This window comes from Strongyloides ratti (assembly GCF_001040885.1).
Source record: "Strongyloides ratti genome assembly S_ratti_ED321, chromosome : 2".
In the NCBI taxonomy this organism is placed as follows: Eukaryota; Metazoa; Nematoda; class Chromadorea; order Rhabditida; family Strongyloididae; genus Strongyloides; species Strongyloides ratti.
The window spans coordinates 10,584,535-10,608,124 of NC_037308.1; the positions used below are offsets into that span (position 1 = coordinate 10,584,535).

The window sequence follows — 23,590 nt, forward strand, 5'->3', positions numbered from 1 at the left end:
TAATTTCATATCATATCTATAATCATTATGTAATGGTTCTCGTCAAGCTTATTTTTGGAATTGTAGGAATAAAACTTTTCAATATATTTATATAAACAAATTGCTTTCATCAATATTTGATTGTGATCATTTTTTCAATCATTAAATAAAATATTATCTTCAGCATGTCATCTTTTATAGGTATTAAACTCACAATAAAATTTCTTTATGATTAAACAATTTTATTTGAATCATTACTAATTTTTATTTGAACCTTTTTTTTTTTCTTAAATACCATTATATATTTTTTTTTTATTACATTTTAGGTATACAATTTCTTTTTCAATATTATTATTATTATTTTTATTTTTATAAACTTCTATGAAAGAAATTATTTATTTTTAAAGGAAAAAAAAAAAGATGTGTACAGAAGTAAGCTCTATTAACACTGGATGGGGTTGTTTATTTGATAGACCTGAAGATGTTCTTAATTACTCACTAAAAGGAATTGAAATTTTTGAGCGTTTTGGTAATTTAATTAAAGATAGAGCAATAATTGAAGAGGAGTATGCTAATAAATTAAAGTAAGACTATATAAATATATTTTTTTTTGTTTTATATGAAAAAATTTTCTTTTTTTTTTATTTCTAGAAATTTAACAAGGAAAAATTTAAAATTAATGAAAAATGAAGATGAATCATTTACTTTTGTTACATCATTTAACGCATACATGACAGAGATCAATAGTCTAGCAGCCCAGCATGAAATAATAGCTGAAAAAATGAAAAAAGACATTTCTAACAGTATTATAATGAAATGTCAAAATTTTAAACAAATGCGAAAAAATTTTATGGGAGATTTACAGAAAGCACAAAATGATTTACAAATAGAATTTGATAATTTAGCTAAACAATTAAAGTATTATACAAAAGCATTCAAAGATGCAGAGAATGCATATTTAAAATTTGATAAAGCTGAAAAAAATATGGATATTTCGAGAGCAGATCTTGCTAAAGCAAAAAATAATGCTGAAATAAAACATCAACAATGTAGAGAAAGTCAAGGCAATTATTTGAAACAACTAGAAAGAAGTAACAAAATACATGAAGAATTTTTTACAATAAAATTACCAGAATTATTAAATAATGTTAAAAAAGTTGACATAGAAAGAATAATTGAAGCTAAAAATGCTATTTATACATCTGTTAAAGCTGAGATGGATGTGACTAGTGTACTACAAAGGTTTGTTTATTAGATTAATAGTAATGATAAAATCTATTAATTACAGATGTTATAATGATATGAATGAAGCGGCAACATCTATTGATCCTGAAAAAGATACAGGGACTGTTGTACAACAATATCGTACAGGTTATACTTATGGAACACCTGCTTCTGAAATTAATTTTGGATGTCCAAGTAATATATTAAAAACAGGTCAATCTGCTGTCACATCAGATGTTGTAAGTGATTTTTCTGGTGCTACATTAAAAAGAGGTATATTGGCAAATGGTAATAATAATGCTCTTAAGAATGGTTCAAATAAAGTTGGTAGAAAACAAAGTATGCATCAAAAAATTTTTGGTAGTGATAATAAAGGGAAACAAAAAGAAAATGGTACATTTTCTAATGATCCACCTCAACAAAAATTAAGAAAATGTCAAGAAAAATTAGACAGTATTGAGAAAGAAATTTTTAAAATTGAAAGTTCTAAAAAAGGTTTAGAAAAAATGATGCATGCATATGAAGAAAATCCTAAACTTGGTGATCCAAAAATTGTTAGTGATCAATTAAAACAATATGACATTGAATTATCTCATCTTAAAAAAGAACAATCATTATTTTTATCAATAATTGATGAAACAAAATCTCAACTACATTTAAATTTATTCATTGATGGTAGTACTCCAAAAAATCCCTCAATATCTTCTGGCATCTCACCGAGAACATCTTCTAATACAGATTCTCCAATAACAACACCCCGAACAATAAGAGCTAACAGAACATCATATGATGCAGGAAGTCTTTCTAGTGAGGCATCTTCTGCTAAAAGTGTCACAAACAATTCTCATACATCAAGTTCAGTTGGAAGTAATAATGAAAAAAATTTAAAAAGTAGTCATATATATGATTCTAATGTAGAAGTGTATGATATTTGTGAGTTACCTCCATTAGGTAGAGCTGTAGCATTGTATCCTTTTGATGGATCTAGTGAAGGAACTGTACCATTAAAAGAGGGTGAAGAATTGTTAATTATTGAAAAAGATGAGGGTGATGGATGGACAAGAATTAGAAATAAAACTGGTGATAAAGAAGGATTTGTACCAACAACTTATTTGCAATGTATTTATTCTTCTACAGATATTTAAACATATTCAGTTATCTTATATATGTATAGGCGAGAAATGAGTTGTGAAAATGTTTTTCAATTTTTTAATTTTTAATAAACTTTTCTAAGATAAAAAAAAATGCGCTGGTAACTCTAAACAAGGTGAAATAATTTTTCCAAAAAAAAAACTACGTTTAATATAGATTTGCAGCAAGAAATACATGATTAGCATTTGCCTTAAAATGGTTATTTAAAGAAAAAATTAACCTAAAGGCTAAGATTTTGGAAAAATACTTTTAATATTAATTTTTTATAAAAAATATTTTTGAAGTTAAACTTGAAATTTATAGTATTTTTGAAAGCCATAACTTTTTTTAAAAATCACTTGTCAGTGAAAACAAAAAATTATTCCTAGGGAATTTTTTTCCTAAATTTTGAATACTATACCACTTTTATACCTTTTTTTAGTTTTTGAGATATTTTATACAAACCAAATTTTTTTTTTTGATTAACTTTAATTTATTTTGTACTTTTTATCAATCATGACATTTTATAAAGTATTTTTTTCAATGCAATGATGGAAATATGTAATTTTTGGTGCTTCTTAGAATACATAAAAGAAAAAAAAGTCTTTCTCAATTATAAAAGATAATACTCAACAATGTATTTTTTTTGCTTCATCAACAAACTATCTTTCTATACTACAGAAATTGATTTTTTTTATCTATGAATAATTTTAAATTAAATTTTCATCCTTGAAAATCGGATTCTGATGTGAATCTTGACAAATGAACAACTCTCAGGATAATATTAATAACTTTCTTGAAATCAATATTTTAAGCTTATAATTCCGAATTCAAGTATGTATTTTTTTCCTGAATCATAATAAAAAAGATTTTTCAAAAACATTTATTTTGAAGTCTTTGATTTTTGGAACGAATATTAATAATTAAATTCTAAATTGTATTATTGAAAAATTAATTCTCATTTTAAAAATTATTTATTGTAATCATAAATGTTGTAAACCAACTAATTATTCTTCTCAAATATTTTTTTATGTTATATTTTAAAGTTTACTTGTAACTAAAGAAATAATTTTGAAAGATTAAAGAAAAAATATTTTTAAATACTTTTCATTTCAATGTTATTTTGTGTATTAAAGATGACTGTGATAAGAAAGATAAAATCTTTCAAAGCATTATTGTAAAAAATTTGCACAATATTAAATCTCTTCTAAATTATAATGTACAATATTATAGCATATGTTAAAAAAAAAAGTTTGTCTGCAACTAGTGATGCTTAGATTAAAACTGTTATATAGATAATCAAGTTAATCTATAATTATAAAAAAAGGTATCTGATATCAAAAAATTTAATTGATAAAGAAAAGTTTAAATCAACTGAAAAATAATAATGATAAGAAATGAAAATAAATTAAAAAAAGATTGTATTTGAAAATTGGACACTAACATGAATCTTCAAATATGAATTATATTTAAAAAAATGTTAATAACCTTTATCAAAATTAAGACATTGATGAGAAATTTTTTAAAAAATTTAGAAAAGAGTTTAAAATACAACATGCTAAATATTCAGAAATGATTGCTAATTTTGAAATCAGTCATAAAAATGCAAATAAAGTAAAAAATTTACATATTTTTCATAATTTTAATAACAAAAAATTTAATTTAGTTTTAAAAAAATGTTGATAACTTCTTTGAAATAAGGAGATTAAAGTTCTAATTTAAGATTCATATTTACATATAATCTATGAATTACTTTAAAAAAATTCTTGAAAATTAGCAATCCTATAGTTTCTAAATTTAGAAATAAAAATAAAAAAAAATTCATTTTTGTAATAAAAGATATTCTTTGTAAACTATTTTACTATGCATTTTTAGTTATTTTTACATAAAAGTATAAAGATAAAAAATATTTTTAATCAACTATTTTATTGTTTATTTCAAGATTATATTATATATGTGGATTTTAGATAAATCTTCAAGAAGACAAATGAATGCTTTCTGATTAATATGCCGCATCGTGTAATAGAAACTTTTTTAATAGATATCATAAAAAAAATTGACTCAGGAAGAATTATCTTTTTCAGATAGTTGTAGGTCAAACAAAACCAGTAGACTTGAGACTCAGTGATTTGTAAATTTAAAAGTAATTCACAATTGTCACTTTTTGGTATTGAGTCTGAAGCTTACACTTGAAAAATTATAAAAATAAAAAAAAATTTCAATAATATTGTTTTTTTTTCACAAATTATATAGTAAATTTTTTTTTGCACAGAATTCAATAAAAATGTGGTTCTTCAAAATAAAAAGTAAGAAAGATTTTATGCTATAAAATGTAGAGAAAGAATATATATATATATTTTTTCATATTTAGGTATTATGCTTAAGAACAGTAAAACAGTCATTGTAAATAAACCATTCTCCACAACTTTTTTTCCATACCTGAAGATAAACACCACATTCAGTTTTTTTACCACTCAAATAATAACTTCCTCTTTCAAAAGCCCAATCTCCAGATCCATTTACTTCTTCTGTTATAATTGTTACTTTGTATGCTCCATCAATCATATCTCTTTTAAAGTATTCCTCAATTCCAGTTCTTCCACGTAATGGTTTCTCAAGATTAGGCATAAAATAACCTTCTGGTGAGTATATTTCTGCAGCTTTCTGAGCATCACCAGCATTAAAATATTTCATAAACAACATTTGTCGTTTTTTAATATCCTGAAAAAGTGCTATAAAATGTATTTAATTAAAAATTAATGTATTTCTTAAACCTACACATATTCATATTTTCAATGACTTTTGAATTCATAGGAATATGTTTGAATAAACTTTGTTCTGGAGAATGATTCTGTGGACTTGGTGTTTTACTTTTCTCATTATTCATCATATTTTTAAAATATTGTGAGAAGAAAATAGTGATAATATATTTTTCAAAGAATGTCATAATAATATTATTTTCATATTTATATATACATATACCCTTATCTTATGATAATATTACTACAAATTTTCTATGTTATGAGGTAATAGATTTTTAAAATATCTTTTTAGTGCCAAAATAAAATGAAATTCTGCAATTGACATACTATTGAATTTATATATATATTTTATACAAACTAATCTGAATAACATTCTTCACATTGAAAAGAGTACTTTACTATTTTAAGAGTAAGAATCATTGGTAGCATTCTTATATATATATATATATATCATATACATTCATTCACTTACCATCTTTTTTTTTAATTTTAATTTTCTTTTATTTATAAAAAAATATATTTATATAATATATGTATAAACAGAAAATCATTTTAAATATACGGATGAATATATACATATATTATAAAAGACTTAAAAAAAACAAAAAAATATTTAAAACGCCTTCTTTTTAAATAGATTACTGTAAAAAATTATTTTGACAAATTGTTTTAAATAATAAAAATCAACTTAATTATTGTTATTTAATTATTGTATTTAATTTGTCAATTTATTAATAATAAGACTAATATTAATTTAAATTAAAAATTAAATAATATTATGAGAGCATTGTAAATGATAATTTAAGTGAGAAATATTATCAAAACACTTATTACATTTTGTACATTTATGAACATTTGAATCATCTTGATTTAAATGACTTCTAGCTTGATGTGAACCAATTGCAGCATGTGAAGCAAAACATTTACCACAAAATGTACACTATAATATTATAAAATATTTTTTTTCTATATTAAAACTTACTTTAAATGGTTTTTCACCACTATGTTGTCGTATATGGGTTCTTAAAATACTTGAAGCAGTAAAACTTTTTGTACAATATGGGCATTTGTAGGGACGTTCCCCAGAATGAACTCTAAGATGTTTATTAAGACTAGAACTTTGGGAAAAACTTTTTCCACAAATATTACATGCATGTGGCCTATGATTTTGATGAACATGTAAAATATGTATTCTAAGTCTATCTCTTTTTTCAAAAGATCTTGTACATAATGGACATGGAAATTTTCTATCACCATTATCAACACATCTTGTATATTTTAAATGTTTATCACGATAATATGAATATGTAAACATTTTACCGCATCTTTCACATTGATATCCACTATCAGTTGTTTCTTTTTTTGATCCATCAATTTTTGTTTCATTTAAATCAATTATATCAGTTAAATTATGACTTTTTTTATTTTTAATAAATTTTTTTTTAAATTCATTTTCACTATCAATTTCAATATTTGTATTAATTTCATTTATTATATAATTTTTATCTTCTAAATTATTACTATCCTTATTTTCTGAATAAAATAAAACAATTTCTTCAAAAAAATTAATATCTTTAAGAACTCTGTTACACTCTCCATCTAAATTAGCCTCATCTGGATTATTTGACTTAACACATAATGATTTCCATTGAAATGGTAATTCTAATATATCTCCGTGCTTAAATCCATTTACTGAAACAGATATTACACTTAATTTATTAGCATCTGACAATCTTAAAACAGCAATTCCCTGACAATGAATTTGATCAGACAAAATATCATTTAATAATTTTTCTAAAAAAAGTTTTTTAATTAAAAAAAAAATAAATATTAACTTTTTTTTCCTTACCATCAGATATTTCACATTTTTTTGGTGATAAACTTTTAACTGATAAATCACTACCAAATATTAAATGATTTTTATTATAATAACCATTTTTTTTTACTTGTTCACCCATTACTTTTAATAGTAATGCTGCATGTGTCTGAAAAATACAATTCATTGCCATCTGAGAACCCATAAATGAATTTCCATTTGAAAGAATATTAAGATAATTAGTTTTGTGATTTCCCATTAGAAAATGATTAGAAAAAGATGGTATCTGTGAACATGGATTTGGAGCTCCAACTGAAGCAGGAAATAAAGATCTATCATTTGATTGCATCTAAAAGTAGTTAATAAATTGTAATAATATCAAAATATATCACCAGAATAGGTGCTTCAATTTTTAAAATAAATCAAATGTGTACTAACGGTTAATAACAAAAAGACTTGTCTAAGGCACTTGAAGCAAATAGGGGCATGAGCATACTTGACAGCCGGATATTAGAATAGAATTGTGGAATGAATAGGCCATAAAGAGTAAATATCACGACAGTGTTAAAAGACAACTCAAGAGGTCCACATTGTTAGGTACTACGGTAGATATATATATATATTTTTATATATATATACATATAATTGAAGGCGTAGAGACAGCCGAATAGTGAATAGATACAAACCCAAAAGATTAATCTTCATAAATGACTATGGATGTAAATGAATAAATGATAAAAGTTAATGAAAAAAATAATAAGATAGTGCCGTTAATGGAATCAACATATCAGGCTTAGAAAAATAAAAGAGTATTTATATATAAAGTGTATATATATATATATTTATATGCATCTATATCCATATAAAAAGAAAATACTAGGAAGAGGAGAATAATAAAGAGTCATTATCTAATGTAAATGATTCACTCAAAACAAATGTTAATTTTATAAATAGAAAATATAATAAAACTATTACGTAAAATTAAAAGTTAATCTTTATATACAAGTAAATTTACTGCAAAAATATGTATCCAATTTTAGATTGTATTAACAAAATTGAACTCTAAGATTACTGTTATCCAATTACAGAATCAAATACACAGGTCAATTTATGCCTTTCTTTATTTCAACATATTGTAATACCGTGATAATTATATGATAATCCTCTCCCAAAATAGAAACAATATTTATAAAGACTTCTTCTTTTCAGATGTTCAGACATATGTTTATTAGGAAGTTATCATTTTTATTAGATAATTACAATTCTTTTCACTTATGTAATACAAAAGCAAAAGAATATTACTATAAGTTGTCAATTGGATAATCATTTTTATCATATAAATTTCATTAACAGTCAACTCTTTATAATACTTCTATTTCTTCTTTTACAAAAATAATTTTATTTTTCATAATTATTATTCAAAACCTATTGTTTTCAATTTACAATCTTCAAATATTTATGATAATTTTTAACTAAAAGTCTGATAATATTTTTAATTAATTATCAAATTTTTAATTTAATAATCACAATATTTATATTTAAAAGCTATAATCTAAAAATTTTATAAATGTTAAAGCGATGCAACTAAGTTTTTTACTTTTTACACTATTACTTATATACTATAACAACCTTGAAAATTATCAAAAACTTTTTATAACATTAGTTAGTGGTGAAGAATAAATAAAAATTTTATAAATAACTTTAAAATCAGGTAAAAATGTTACATAAAAATCGATTGTGTAAACTATTTTTATTAAATATGATTTTTTTTTGGTGTAAGAAATTATTAAAAACAAAGAAATTTTTTAATTTTAATTTACTTCAAAAAAATACCAATACGAAAGGTAGTTTTTTTTTAATTATATTTTATATAAAAAAATTATTATATTATAGATGTTTTGGAACCAAAAAATGAAAAAAAATCTTTAGAAAATAAAGAAAATTTTGTTATATTATTTGGACCAAAACCATTGGCTGATTATAATTGTCCATATAATTGTCGTTTCTCTTCAAATGATCAAGAATTATTAAAAAAACATATTAAAAAATATCATTCATTAAGAAGTAACAAATTTCAATGTTCATACTGTAAAGTTTCATTTAGAAATGTTAAACGACTTGAAATTCATAAAGTAATCTATTGCACAGCAACAAACATTTCACTTTCATTATAAAATGTAATTATGTATAATTGACTTAATAAACGTTAAAATGTTTTTTATATTCTTTATTTTTAAATACTAAAATTATTAACTTTTTATAAAAAAAAAGAATAAATAAAAAAGATTATAAAATATTAAAAGAATATTATATTAAAAAAATTTATTAATATTATCTGATTCTAAAAATATTAAATAATGTTTAAGAATTACAATGTATATAGATTCTTTTATATAAAATAATTTTATATTAGTATATTCAATCTTATTTAATAGAACAATTAAAAATATTCAAAACTTTAATTAAGTTTTAAAATTAATATCCTCATAAATTTAAATGATCTTTTTTTTATAGTTATTTGAGAGACTTTTCCTCCTGTGTGAATTTTATTATAATAAAATGTTAAGAAGGATAAAATGTTTCCATTATTATGTCTATAATGATAAATAAAAATAAATGTTATTATTTTATTGATCAATTATATTTTGAATATTCCTATTTTATGGATACTATATATTTTAAAGAGAAATTTTATTAATTAATATAAGATTATATCTTCTTTTTTTTTAATAAATTTGATTCTAGAAATATATTTAATCATTCATTGATATGTATAATTTTGTAGTTTTATTTTTTTCTATTCAATTATATTCAATATTATGGTGTTTTGGTGATCAAAAATTTACAGAAGAGGAGATAATTATGTTGAAATTGATTGTGGTGGAATGCAATGTACCAATGGCTTGTAGAGGGCAAATAATTAATGACTTGGAGAATAGATATCAAATAAGTACATGTGATAAATTGAGTAATGATAGTTATAATATATATGGAAGATGTCTAGATTCAAGTAAGTTTTTTGCCAAAAAATTTTTTTTACATATAATTTGATTTCTTTTTTAATTATACAGAATTTCATAAATATTTTAAATTACCAAGAAAATATTTATTTATTCATGGTGAAGTTTGTTGTGAGAATGTTCCTAATGCAAGTGGAATTTGCCAAAAAGCTTGTAGAAATGCTTTTTATGGAATTTCAATGAAACCATCCTTAAAAGAACAACAATTGAAAATGTTATGTAATACAGTAAATTTTAGTGGTGATGAAAAAATTATGAAATGTACAAAATACATTCAAAGAATAAAATAAATTACTACTTTATATTATTATTTTTTTACCCAATTTTGGTACCTTTTAATGAAAGAATATCTTCATTTATATTGATTTTATCATCTAAACCATAAAAGTAATCATCATTATTTGTTCTCCTTTCTCTTCTTAATGGTTTCAAATCTTTCCATTTTGGTTTTATTAAATTAAAATTATTACCTTCCCAAAAGAAAAAATCTTCTCTATATTCTTTTTCAGGTCTATTTTTTATTACTAAATATTCTGTTGGATGTGATGATTCTTTTACCTTTTTTTTGTTATCCTCAATTATGGCACAATTTTTTCCAGTTTTTATTGGACCTAATATTGTTGATAAACTACTAACTTCAATTGTATCAAGAATTTGTAATGATTTGCTTTGACTTTTTATAAAATCAATGTATACTTTTCTAGTTGTTACTGGATTTCCCCGACAATCTAAATAACTAAGTTTTTTCATTTTTGATATAACTTTAAGTGATGAACATGTTATTATTTTGTTATTTGATATATCTAAATGTACCAATTCAGGTCCCTGAATTTGTTCAATTTCTTTAATTTTATTTGATGATAAATTTAAATAACTTAATTTTGGTAGAAGACGCCGAACAAGAGTCTTAATTTGATTATTTTGAAGACATAACTTTTCAAGATTAGGTAAATTTGAAAAAATTGAAAAATCAATCCTATCTATAATATTACCACTTAGATCAATTTCTTTTAAATTTTTCAAGTATTTTAAATTTAACTTTCCTAAAGTTGATGATGTCATCATGTTTTTGGATAATTTTAAAATTTCAAGATGAGGTAAATAAAGATTTGAAATGGGTGTTTGTGTATTTACCAATACTAATGATGTTATTAAATTTTCATTTAAATTTAATTCAACTAATTTTTCTAAATTTAATAACTCTCCAATTGAAGTCAATTTATTTTTGGATAAAATTAATTTTTTTAATTTATTCATTTTTTGTATTGTATCTAAATTTAATGCTATTGTTTGAATATTTTTGTTCTCTAAATTTAAACATTCACAGTTACTCCAATTTTTGTCTAAATTTTCTATCAATTCAATTGTTAAAAGTTTTCCATTTTGTGTGTTACTATTTTTTTTAATATAATTTTTATCTATATATTCTCGATCCAGGTAATCAATATTCTTATTTAACATAAGAATTTTTTTTTTATATCCATCAATAAGGCAAATTGGATTATGTACCAAATCTAAAAATTTCATAAATTGAAAATTTTCAAATATATCTAATTCACGTTTATCAGTTATATTATTATATGATGCTATCAGATAGACTAAATTTATTGCATTATTTAATCCTTTTAAAGAATTCAGTTTATTATTCGATACATCAACATATTCAAGATTAATAAGTTTTTCTAAAAATTCAATTTGTGACAAATTATTTCCAGCTCCATTAAAATGCATTATACTTTTTGGTAAATCTTCAATTTTTGATATTAAATTATATGAAATATCAAGATATTTTAATGTTTCTATATCATCTAATTTTTTTATTGTATGTAAACTATTTTTAGAAAGATCCAGATATGTTAATTTGTTAAATTTCTGAAGATCATCCAATTTTGTTATTTTCATAAAAGATAAATCAAGAATTGTTACATTTGATTGAAAATCAATCATATCAATGAATAAAGCTCTATTTCCAAAATTAAGCAATAAATTCATAAAACTTCTTGTAGTAAATATTCTTTGACAATTTACATATTTTTCTTTGCTCCACCCAATCCAATGTATTTTTTGATTAATTGCATCTGTCATTTTTTTAATTTTTGAAACTTCTTTTTTATCTTTATCTTCTTTAATTAATTCAGATAGGTCAGCTTCATCTTGATTTGTAATTTTTTTGTTTATAGAAATATCAATACCAATATTTGGAAATTTTTTGACTTGACTTGTTACTTCTTTTTCAAATATATCATAATCCCTAATCATATTAACAGAATATTCATCTATAACTTTAATTTCTAAAATTGTCAAAATTTTCAAAGTTAAATCACTCCAATGAACAATTTCTTCAGTATCTATGTCATCAAATTCATTTTCATTAAATGTTTTCTCATATTTTTCTTCTTTTTTCTTAAAATATTCCATAAATGGTACTATTATAATTTCACTCTTTTTAACTTCTTCATTTCCAAACATTCTTGCAAGATTTTTAAATATTTCTAAATTTTCTGCATTTTCACTTTTACTTAATTCTTTTTTATCAATTAATTGAAGAATGAGTGATAAACTCCATGTTAAATTTGATTTTCCTAATTTTATTGGACACCCTAAGCAATAAATATTTTCTATATCTTTCTCTTCTATTAACTCCATATCACAACCAATTTTATAAGAAAATAAAATTTTTACTTTATGACTTTTTGATAAAGTGAAATGATGTGTTAACATGTTATCTAAAATTTTTTCTTCTGATTCATTTAACATGCAGAATTTTTTTTTTCCAGTTGATTCAAGTTTATTAACATAAATAAAATATTTTCTAAAAATATATGATAAATATTCATATTCAATTGCCATATTTTTTATTTTTTTTAAATTTCGTAAATTATATAAGCACTGTTCATATAAACGATTGGCAACATGTCTTCGACCCTCACGTTTTGAGGTATTTGTTCTTGTTTTGTTTAATCCTAAAACATAACAACAAAGTTTTTCTCTTATATTTATAAAATTTTTTTCAATATTATTTAATCCATTTATTAAAATATCATTTTGTTGTATTACAGTTGCCATAGTTGTGTGTAATTTTTTTTCAGCAGATTCTTTAATAAGTATTTTTTGATTTTCATTTATATATTCTCCATTAATTGCTTTAAGAGAAGGAAATTGATAAAGTAAAAATTCCAATAATTCCATAGAACATTTTAATAAAGATTCATTCTCAAAATTCCAATCAATATAAATATTTTCTAATTCTTTACATCTACCAAGAAGTAATAATGACTGACTAGAATGTAAATTATTACATGATATATCTAAAACTTTTATTTTTGATGGCCAAATGTCAATACTTAATAAATTTGAATCTGTACATTGAATTCCATTTATTTTTAATTCTATAATATTTTCTAAATTTATTATAAAAGAAAAACTTTTAAGGTTATTGTCACCTATCCATAATACTTCCAGATTAATTAAAGTTCCAATTAATTTTCCATCCTCAATTTTGTTTTCATATAAATATAATTTTTTTAATTTTTTACAACTTTCAATTCCTGTTAAATCACATAATATTCCCTCAACTAACCAAAATTCTTCTAATGTATTACAAAGCTCATTTAATGGACGAAGACTTACAATTTCTTGATTCACCAATTTAAGTATTTTTAAATTTGAAAAATATTTTAACCCTACAAGAACATTATAACCACCAAAAAACATTTCAAGGCAATTTTGTTTGTTTCCTTCATTTTTTAATTGTGAGATATCTATTCCATTTGAAATACAAAGTTTTTCCAAATATTTATAATATCTAGATTTCAAATTAGAAATTCCAGAAAATATTTTTTCTGCTGTGGAAAGCATAATAAAAAGAAAATAATGAAGTAATATTAATAAGAAATATTTATTATTGTAATAAAAATAAAAAACTTTATTTAATCATTGTACCATATATGAAAATTCTAATATCCGGAAACAAACCCTAACTAGTAGTTTAAGATTTCATTTGAAGCAAAATAATTTACCGCTCAGTTAAAACTTCTCATCATTATTATTCTGAGTTGGATTATAACTATTCATCACAGCGGCTGATGATAGTGCAGACATACATGATAGTGTTTTATATCACTTCTCAATTCAATTGGGTTTTATTATAAATATTAAACATTGAAACAAATTTATTTAGTTGAAAAAAAATGTAATTCTAGTAAATTTATAAATAAATAAAACTTTTATATAAAAAAAAAACAAATTAAAAATTATATTAAATGAATATTTAATATAATTTTTTATAAACAAAGTTAATACATATTTTAATAGGAAAATATTAAAAAATATTAAAAGTATTTTTTTTCTTAATTTCTTAGATTCAACATGAATTCAACAAGGTAACTGTTCAATATGTTTTTAGAAGTACTTTACAGATTCTTGTTCCTCCACATTTTTTCATTAGTTTAGATGTAAATTCCTGAATCTCAAGCTTACTGATCTTATAAGACCTCCAGCTTCATTTGATAACCTCCTATGCAAATTTTTTCTTTATGAAAAATTTCATCCTTGTTATAAAAATTTATGACATCTTTTTTATTTCCAGGCAACTTAATAATATTTTTTTTACTCAAAAATCTAAAAAAAACTGTTATTTTTGATTAAAAATATTTTTTAAAAAATAGACATTATAAATATTTTTTTGTAAAGATAAATATAAAAAAAAATTTTTTAATCAAACATTCGTTATCAAATCTATTATCAATTATCAAATACCTTTTTTTAAACTTTCAATTTTTTGCAAAATTTTTTATCGTTTTTAAATGACCCTACCAAATATTATATTTAAAAAAAAATGACATTATACTATAAAACAAATTTAATTATTTATAATATTTTATTGTCATTTAAAAAAAAAGTACTTGCAAATAAAAAATTAAAAGTAAAAGAATTTATTAATATACTAGTAAAATAATTAAAAAAACTTAGGTATTAATATATATAAAATAATCGAGACATTAAAAAAAGTATGTTCAACATCAAGTCAAAATAATTGGACTTTTTTATAACACCTAGTTATCTTTTAAAAGTTTCGCGTTTATCTATTGTTTTTTTTTTGTATTTTTATTAAGTCAATAAAATTCTTTATACTGTCAAATAATTACTGTGTTTTTTTAATTATTTATTTATTTATATAAAACAATGATTTTATAAAAAAAAAGAATATAATAATTTTTTTACTATTAATTCCCGTCAAAATAAATAGGAGAGTTTTTTATTTGTGTAATATGAATAGTAAAAGTAAATGGTATATTATAATAGATTTAAAATAAAACTATTTGTACTTTTTATATGATAGTTTATGGTAATTTTATTTTGTATAATATTTTTCATTTGAACAAAATATAACTGATTGTTATGTTGGAAAAAGATAAAAATATTTTTTTTTAATTTTATGAATATTATTTGTTTTTTTATGGAAAACTAATATTAGTTTAAAAAAAATTTATTTTTTATAATAAATATTTTTATATTAAATTATGAAATATTTAAGCGTGTTTTTTTCCGATTAAAGAACTTGCAAGTAATCCTAATCCCATAACAGCTCTGTCAGCAGGATCAGCTCCGTGATGTCCTCTACTAGGTAAATATGAATTGTGTCCATGTCCATATGAACTATATGGACCACTGTTAAATCTTTGACCTGGATAATATCTTGAATAATATGGACTATATTTGTTATATCCAGAGTATCCAAAATTAGAAGGTGGATAAGCACTTTGTGGCATATTGTATGTTGTCAAAGTTTGTGTTCTTACAACATTTACATTTTCAGGTTTAGAATATCCTTGATAATTTGAATATGCATTACCAGATGATCCATAACTAGATGGTCTTGAGTTAGGTAATCCATAACTAGATCCTCCATAAGTTGGTGGTCCATATTGTGCAAAAATACTGCAGCAAAATATAAAACCAAGAATTATATAGTAGAAATTTTTTTGACAATACATTCTAATATGGTATAATAAATATATAAGATATTAAATAATATCATCTTTTATACTTTTTATAAAAATAATCAAGTCTTTTAACTTATATAATATCCTGATAAGCTTGTTTTTTCTTGTTTGATGTTACTTTAAAAAATGCAATGATTGCCAATGAAAGAAAATTATTTCATATTTCTGATTGATTTAACATAAAATATAATCAGGTTCCAAATGTTATCAGATTTATTGAATTATTTTTACATTTTAAATTGACAAAAACAATTGATAATTTGGATAATACTTGATAATTGAAGATTAAAACTTTGTAATAATAAAACACAACATGTTATTTACAACAAAAAAATTTACTAACAATAAAATTTTAAATGCAAATTTTAAAATTTATTTTCTATATGTTTACTTTGATTGTCATTACACGACAATATTCTTCAACATTTCCTACATTGGAAGAAAATAATTACTTTGATCAGAAACCTTATGATATACTTAGAAGCATTTTTAATAACATCTATTCAAAAATTTCGATTGAAATAAGTAATCTTAAAACAAATCTAACACAGTTGATTTACAATGAGTATATAAATTCAAGACAAAATATATCTGAATCAACACAAAGTTATATTAATAATCTCCTTAAAATTGATAGTGATTTAAATGAAAAAATAAATAATGAAACATTGACACAAAAAATTGAGAAAACTTTTAAAAATGATATTGGAAAATATATTAAATCTATATAATATGTCCGTAGAAAACAATAAATATTTTAATTTAATTTTACTAGAATTTTTGTTTTTGTGCTGCATTCATCTTATCTCCCATTGATAATGCCATACCTTGACTTTTTGCCCTAATTTTAATTTGACCAATAATTGGACTATTTGGAACATTTACATCAGTCTTTTCAATTGATACATTTGCCAAGGCATTTTCACCAAAGATAGAGTGACAACAGAAATTTGCTGCCAAGAAATTACATTCTCCAGCAAGTGCTCCATCTGTAGTAAGGCACTTCATATTTGTACTTGCAGCAAGATGTGCCAAATAATCACGTAAATCAGTAATTGGTGTTTGAACAGCAACTTTGTTTTCCCATTCAAATTCTGCCCATTTTTTTCTAAATTCTGTATCGGTTAAATTACCTGGTTCGATGTAATCCATAATATCAATATGAATATCTTGAAGATAGATACAATTACGATCAGAAGTTGAACTTCTTATGTCATAAGAAAGAGTTGAAAATATGACTCCATTTTCTGTACTTGTAACTTTGACAGTTGCTTTAATGTTAGTAAAATCATGTGGACCAAGATTTAAAGGTGTCGGTTTATCAACTAACTTGAGATCACCAACTGTTGATAATTCTAAAGTTAAATTTTGGAGTGTATCACCAGTTCTATTAACAACTAATACATCAAGTACAATAACATATTGATTAACATTAACAAAAGCTTCAGCATAAACAGGATCTGAGAAACCAGCAAGTTGAATTACTTTTCCAAGTTTTGATGAAGCCAAGTTAAACTTCGTGGTTTTAGGTGCTGTACCTAAAGCTTGTGATAAAGATAAATCTATTAGATTAGTTCCGGCATCACCATCAGCAGATCCGGCATTTAATTGCGTAAAAACAATTGTCTTATCTACTTCTACTTCATTAACTTTTTTATTTTTTGGCAATTTAACTTCTTCATGTCTGTCAACGTCACCTTTAGCTTGCAACATGAGCTCCAATGACTCACGGCAACATCCAAGATAGATATTAAATGCATCTGGCCAACGATTATTAATAACTTTGATAGAAGCAGATAATCTATCAAGATCATCTTCTGTAATACTATGTTTAACAAGTTTTGATTTTCCTGCATGAATAATGCAAGCAAAAATAAATAAAACTTCACCAGCTACTCGATTAATTCGTTCTGGTTGTGATTCATTTTCTTGTGCAAATCTAAGAACAACCTTAGTCATTGTATTAGCTAGAGAAGCTGCAAGGAAGAAATCTCCATCAATTAAAGCCTTTCTTAATACAGGTTTATTATCCTGTTCTGTTGGAACAGATGAATTGATGAATGCTGACTGAGCAGCATAAGTTCCATCGGCAGATATTAATGAACTATTTTGTTTTCTTCTTTCACTTTTTTCTTCATTGCAATTTTCTTTTAATTCAGTTTCATCTTCATCTTCATTAACAATTGGTAAATCACCTAAAGATTTCTTAACTAGTTTTAATAAATGAACTAAAGATTCTGATGTTTGACAATATTCTCCTAAAATCCACAAAGCACTACGGTAGACTGAAGGATTTTTTATATCACTAAAAACTTCAAGTAAATGATTAATAATAGATTGTCTTAAATCAGGAAGACGTTGAACTGCTTCACGAATAAATACTAATACATCAGCAGCAGCACCTTCAGTAACATCAGACAGAAAAGCCATAAGAACTGGAATTATTTGTGTAGCAACATTGGGAAACTTAATAGTAGCAGAATGAAGAGTTCTAACAAGTAATTGTCTATATTCCTGTGTTTCATCTTGAGTATCATTTGTTGTCTTATCAATTTCTTTTTTTAAAAACATAACCATTTCATGAACATTTCTTGAAGAAGCCAAATCTAAAGCAAGGTATAATGTTTTGCTTCTAACTTCGTTGTCAGGTGCAGATAGTACACGAAGTATATCCATAACCATTTCTTGAATTACTCTATCATCAGAAAGATTTTCACGAAGTTGTATTAATTTATCAAGAACAATAATCTTTACATTATTATCACTCTCTTTAATAATTAAATCTATATAGGCACCTGCAGCAGCTTTTACAGCACCTGGAGCTGTTGATAAAGTAATTAATGTTCCGGCAGCTTCATATCTAACAGCTGGAGATGATGATTGTAATAAATTATAAACACAACGAATATAACGAGAACGCTCTCCAGGATTGTTATGACAAACTTTGTAAATTAATTCAACAATAATAAGTTGAAGAATTTCATTGAATGAATTAACTTGTTCAATACAATCTGCCAAAAAATCAAGAGCTTTTTGTTGATCAACATGTAGAAGCATCATAAAAGCATTTCTTTTACAACTTGAATCTTGTTCAGTTTCCAAAAAGTTTGCAATTACTTCTGGTGCATCAGGAATAAGAAAATCAAAGTTTTTGTAAATTATAAATATAGCTAAAACAGCATTTCTTCTTACATAACTATGTCTATGTTCAAGACATTGTCTTATTGAAGGCATCAAAGGTTCCAACAATTCTGGTTGTTTTAATTTACATAAAAAGCGTAATGTTGAACCTCTGACAAATTCATTTGGATGCTGAAGATCTTTTCTATAAGCATCACAAACAAGAATCATTTCTTGTAATAATTTTCCATCACTGTCAGTTTTTGGCACAATTTCCCAAAAAACTAAAAGAAGCTTTTTGAGGTAATGATCATTTGTAAGAAGGCAAAATCTAATGACATGCATTATCATTCCATTTCCAATTTTTTCACCATTTTGAATAAGAAATATAAGTTTTTTTAAAGCATCAGTTTTTGTTTTAATATCGCCTATAAATGATAAAATATTTTTCAAATATATAAATGGCTATTACCTTTTTCAATTAATTGTTTCAGTTTACCCTCTGATGGCAGATCATAATCATTTGGAACATGAACCAATGCATAACAAGGCTGTTCAGCTGTCATTTTTTCTAAAAATCTAAAATAATAATTTAAAATTACTATAAATAAATGTTAATTTGAAATGTTTACGTGGCGTATGTATACACTATTCAAATCAATTTTATTTTCTTTCCAAGATATTGTTTGCGCGAATTTTTAAGCTTCTTCTGACATTCATGGCACTTTACATTAAAAATAAAAATGTATGCCTATTTTATATGGTTTCTTATATTTTTTAAAATTATAAATTTTATTTTTGCAAAAGTTTTGTTAATAGATTATTGTGGCAAAACAAAAAAATATTAATAAAATATATATTTATTATTTTTTTTTTTTATATTATTTTTACTTGCATATTTATTTACTTTTATTAAATATAAAATAATTAAATTTAATCTTTTTTTTTATAAAAATTTTATTTTAAAATAATTTTAATGATAATCAAATAATATTAAATTTGCCTTTTAATGTATCAAAAATTATGTAATATTTTAAAATTTTAGTAAAGATATCTATTTATGGATAAACTATATTTTTTAATAAAATATTTAAAAGCAACCATTATATTATTTTTATTCTTCTGATTTTTTAAATGTTTTTTTTAATAAAATAATTTATGATCAATGATGAGAAAAGAAAATAAAAAGTGTTATTTTATAACTTATTTATTATATAATATATTTTATGATAATATTTATAATTTACAATCCCTTTTCTTTTATAGCTATAGTCCTAAACTGAACAAGTTTTTTCGTTCAGATCATATATTAAAAATGATACTACTAAATACCTCCTATTTTTTATACTACCAACTTCTGACTTTTTAATCAACAATGTTTGCTTGCTCATGAATATAATTATTTTCGATCACCACAACTTTACCATCTGTATATTAAATTTTTTTTTAGAACATTCTCCTCTCCTTTTTATATTCTTCATAATTCTTACCGTTATTAATAATATTTGATACATAGAAAAATTTCTTCTGGCATCATGCTATTACAATTTTTATTTTAAAGCTAAAAACATAAAAATTTTGTTTACTTTTAACATAAATATATCTCTAACTAGTTATGGTAATAGGCCTATATAAAATATAACGTTATATAGTTGTGATAAGTAGGCTTTCAGGATTATATGTTTTTTTTTTCTTATCATTTTACAAATTTTATCCACTATATCTCAGGAGTTACATATTCAGTCAGTTTAAATATGTCTTGCTATCTTTTTTTCTGTAATTAACAGAATATATAATGATAAGTAATTCCGTTATGTTTGACTTAGGATATAGCATGTCAATTATACATACCATAACTATTTTCTATTCAAAATTATACTTTTTTTTTCCAGAAAATTAACAATGAAAATACTTATATTGTTCAAATATTTTATATTTGTGATCTTTTATTATTATTATTTATTTTTATATTATATATTTAAAGAGATATATATATATATATATACATATATATATATACAAATAACTCCCAGTAGAATTTTTAAATTATAAAATTATTGAGATCTAAGGTTGACGACCATTTATACAATTTTTTAAAACAAAAAGGGAGGCCTATAGTTGTAAGTTGTATATATAATATTTTTATATAAATAGGATGAGATGAAGAGAAAGTCGAACATTGACGCAAATATATATAATTTTTCAAAATATATGCGACCTGGCAAAGGCGTCTATATTTTATAACCATCATCTCTACTATCACAAACAACACCATCAACCTCTTCCTTTCTCCTCTCCATACAAAATATATAATGGTTGTCGTGTTCTTTTTTATACTTTCTTCACTTTAGTACAGAAATATTATGTATACTGCATTCCAGAAAGAGTTTTTGTACTTGTATATGCCTAGTTACTAGTGTCGTTTTAATGGTCGCTGTATCTTTGTGGCGCGGCAACCATTTCAAGATATATTATATTTTAACTAAAAAGCCGTAAACGACTTCATCAACTGCCGTCCTTGTAATATATTGATATATTGAAAAAGAGAGAGAGAAATATGTTATGTTCTTTAAAACTATCTTCTCCATTCACATACATTTTTCTAAGGAGAGAAAATAAGATTTTGTATAATATTGGCAAAGGTTATTTTGTTTGTATGTCTGTCGACATCGTCTTTTCATATTACAATAATAATAATAATAATAATATGATTGAGAAAGTCATTGAAATTTTATATTCACAAGTATAATTAAAGGATCAGCTAATGGATATAAGTTGTCACAATTAATTGACAACTATATATTTTATTTATTATTATTTTTTTTTTATTATTTTAAATTTAATATATTATTTTTAATATTTCGTTTTTAATATTATAATAAAATGTAATTAATACTAAAATTAAACTATTATATGTATTTTATGTTATTGTAGACTGATGCAGAGAGGCGCCTATCAAATGGGACCTTCACAAATGCCGCCAAATGGAATGATGATGAATACTATTCCTTCTAATACAGGAACACCACCACTTCAACATTCAAATTATGGAATGCAGGGGCAAATGCCAATTCATGGGCAACCTCCTAGTGGTATGGGACCACAACATCAAATGGGACAACAAATAAATTTAGAAAGTAAAATATATGATATGAATCGTCGTTTATGCTTTTTTCATACAGCTAATATTCCTGAACAAGACTGGGGTGCATGGTGGAATGCTTTTGCATTTGAATTTTTTGATGATATGGCAAAAATTCAACTCCATTTGTATGATGAAAATTTACCTCCACAAAAATATATTTTTGGGAGAGCAATTATACCAAAATTTTTTAAGGCATTATTTGAAGGTGGAATACGTGAAATGTATATAGCTCCAAGAATGCCTTGTAGAGAAGGAATTTCAAATAACTATCCATTAATATTTTTAGATTGTGATAATGCACTTTTACACACAAAACATGAAAGACCCGCAATGCTCGATGTACAGACTGACATAAGATTTCTTATGGAATTTTCTTTAGATATGTCAGGATATAGAATTAGGAATTGGACATTAGAATTAAAACATTGTTTATATTTTAATTGGAAAGATCAAAATCAAAAAAATGATAATATGATATTAGATAAACTAAAATTAGGATTTGCTCATCTTGGTTTAAATCAACATGCTTTAAATACCATAAAAATGGCAAGTATATTAGAACCGATGCAAATATTATTTTCTATTCATAAAACACAAGGAATTCAACCAAAAGAATGTGTTGGACATGCTGTAATGCAATATCATTTGAAGACGCAGCAGAATCAAAGAATACAGGAGCAACGAATAGCACAACAAAGAGTAGGAATGCCTGGACCATATGGACCTGGTGCTCTTCCACCACATATGGTAATGGGAATGAGACCTGAAGAGTCAGTGCCGCCACCTAAAAAAACAAGAAAAAGGAATAAAAGGAATGCTGCTGCAACAAATTCAGGAACAGCAGTTACAGATTCTTCAGAATCTGCTAGTAAAAAAAAAGCAGATGGAAGTTCTAATAGTGTAAAAAATGCTCAGATAAATAATAATTTAATACCTGCCACAACTCCAAATGGTTCACAAATACCACAAGCACCTTATAATGATTTGATGGTTGTTGGTGAGCCAACAGTTATGGGAGGAGATTATGGTTCAGGGGATGAAAGAAAAATATCTCGTGTAGAAAATAATCCTATAAGTATAAATGACCCATCACACCAGCAACAACCTATTTCAAATCAACCTATGATGCAACCGAATTTTCAAGGTATGCCTAATCAGCAACCATCTGGATCACCACAATCACAACAACAAAATTTATTTAATTAGAGATATTATTACTACTAACTTAAGACAAAATGTTGCCGTAGGAATAAGTTTCTTTAAGAAAATAGCAGCGTTGTCAAATGGTGAGTATTACGGGTTTAACATAATTTTTAATTTTACAACTTTAACTTATTTAAAAAAAAAATCACTCATAAATTATTAAACCTTTATTCTTTTTGTTGTTA

At 23.6% G+C, this 23,590-nt stretch overlaps 8 protein-coding genes across 8 annotated transcripts; 3 read left to right on the plus strand and 5 right to left on the minus strand.

Moving 5' to 3' along the window:
- Positions 1 to 399: 399 nt before the first annotated feature.
- SRAE_2000337500 (FCH domain and SH3 domain-containing protein) lies at positions 400 to 2,348 on the plus strand (the record flags this gene model as incomplete). Its single annotated transcript, XM_024654560.1, has 3 exons — positions 400 to 563; positions 631 to 1,221; positions 1,268 to 2,348. The coding sequence occupies 3 exons, from the start codon at positions 400 to 402 to the stop codon at positions 2,346 to 2,348; spliced, it is 1,836 nt and encodes a 611-aa protein (XP_024507920.1).
- A 2,353-nt stretch (positions 2,349 to 4,701) lies between these two features.
- On the minus strand, positions 4,702 to 5,224 carry SRAE_2000337600 (Domain of unknown function DUF4440 domain-containing protein; the record flags this gene model as incomplete). Its single annotated transcript, XM_024654561.1, has 2 exons — positions 4,702 to 5,066; positions 5,113 to 5,224. The coding sequence occupies 2 exons, from the start codon at positions 5,222 to 5,224 to the stop codon at positions 4,702 to 4,704; spliced, it is 477 nt and encodes a 158-aa protein (XP_024507921.1).
- A 638-nt stretch (positions 5,225 to 5,862) lies between these two features.
- SRAE_2000337700 (PR domain zinc finger protein 14) lies at positions 5,863 to 7,261 on the minus strand (the record flags this gene model as incomplete). The annotated part of the gene is made up of 3 exons (XM_024654563.1): positions 5,863 to 6,036; positions 6,079 to 6,890; positions 6,946 to 7,261. The coding sequence occupies 3 exons, from the start codon at positions 7,259 to 7,261 to the stop codon at positions 5,863 to 5,865; spliced, it is 1,302 nt and encodes a 433-aa protein (XP_024507922.1).
- A 2,549-nt stretch (positions 7,262 to 9,810) lies between these two features.
- SRAE_2000337800 (Hypothetical protein) lies at positions 9,811 to 10,222 on the plus strand (the record flags this gene model as incomplete). Its single annotated transcript, XM_024654564.1, has 2 exons — positions 9,811 to 9,922; positions 9,984 to 10,222. The coding sequence occupies 2 exons, from the start codon at positions 9,811 to 9,813 to the stop codon at positions 10,220 to 10,222; spliced, it is 351 nt and encodes a 116-aa protein (XP_024507923.1).
- A 25-nt stretch (positions 10,223 to 10,247) lies between these two features.
- Positions 10,248 to 13,790, minus strand: SRAE_2000337900 (Leucine-rich repeat-containing protein; the record flags this gene model as incomplete). Its single annotated transcript, XM_024654565.1, has 2 exons — positions 10,248 to 13,333; positions 13,376 to 13,790. The coding sequence occupies 2 exons, from the start codon at positions 13,788 to 13,790 to the stop codon at positions 10,248 to 10,250; spliced, it is 3,501 nt and encodes a 1,166-aa protein (XP_024507924.1).
- Positions 13,791 to 15,463: 1,673 nt separating this feature from the next.
- Positions 15,464 to 15,928, minus strand: SRAE_2000338000 (Hypothetical protein; the record flags this gene model as incomplete). The annotated part of the gene is made up of 1 exon (XM_024654566.1): positions 15,464 to 15,928. One exon carries the CDS (start codon positions 15,926 to 15,928, stop codon positions 15,464 to 15,466), a length of 465 nt encoding a protein of 154 aa, XP_024507925.1.
- A 780-nt stretch (positions 15,929 to 16,708) lies between these two features.
- Positions 16,709 to 19,623, minus strand: SRAE_2000338100 (Coatomer subunit beta; the record flags this gene model as incomplete). The annotated part of the gene is made up of 2 exons (XM_024654567.1): positions 16,709 to 19,485; positions 19,530 to 19,623. The coding sequence occupies 2 exons, from the start codon at positions 19,621 to 19,623 to the stop codon at positions 16,709 to 16,711; spliced, it is 2,871 nt and encodes a 956-aa protein (XP_024507926.1).
- Positions 19,624 to 21,995: 2,372 nt separating this feature from the next.
- Positions 21,996 to 23,408, plus strand: SRAE_2000338200 (LIM domain-binding protein 2; the record flags this gene model as incomplete). Its single annotated transcript, XM_024654568.1, has 1 exon — positions 21,996 to 23,408. One exon carries the CDS (start codon positions 21,996 to 21,998, stop codon positions 23,406 to 23,408), a length of 1,413 nt encoding a protein of 470 aa, XP_024507927.1.
- Positions 23,409 to 23,590: the final 182 nt, after the last annotated feature.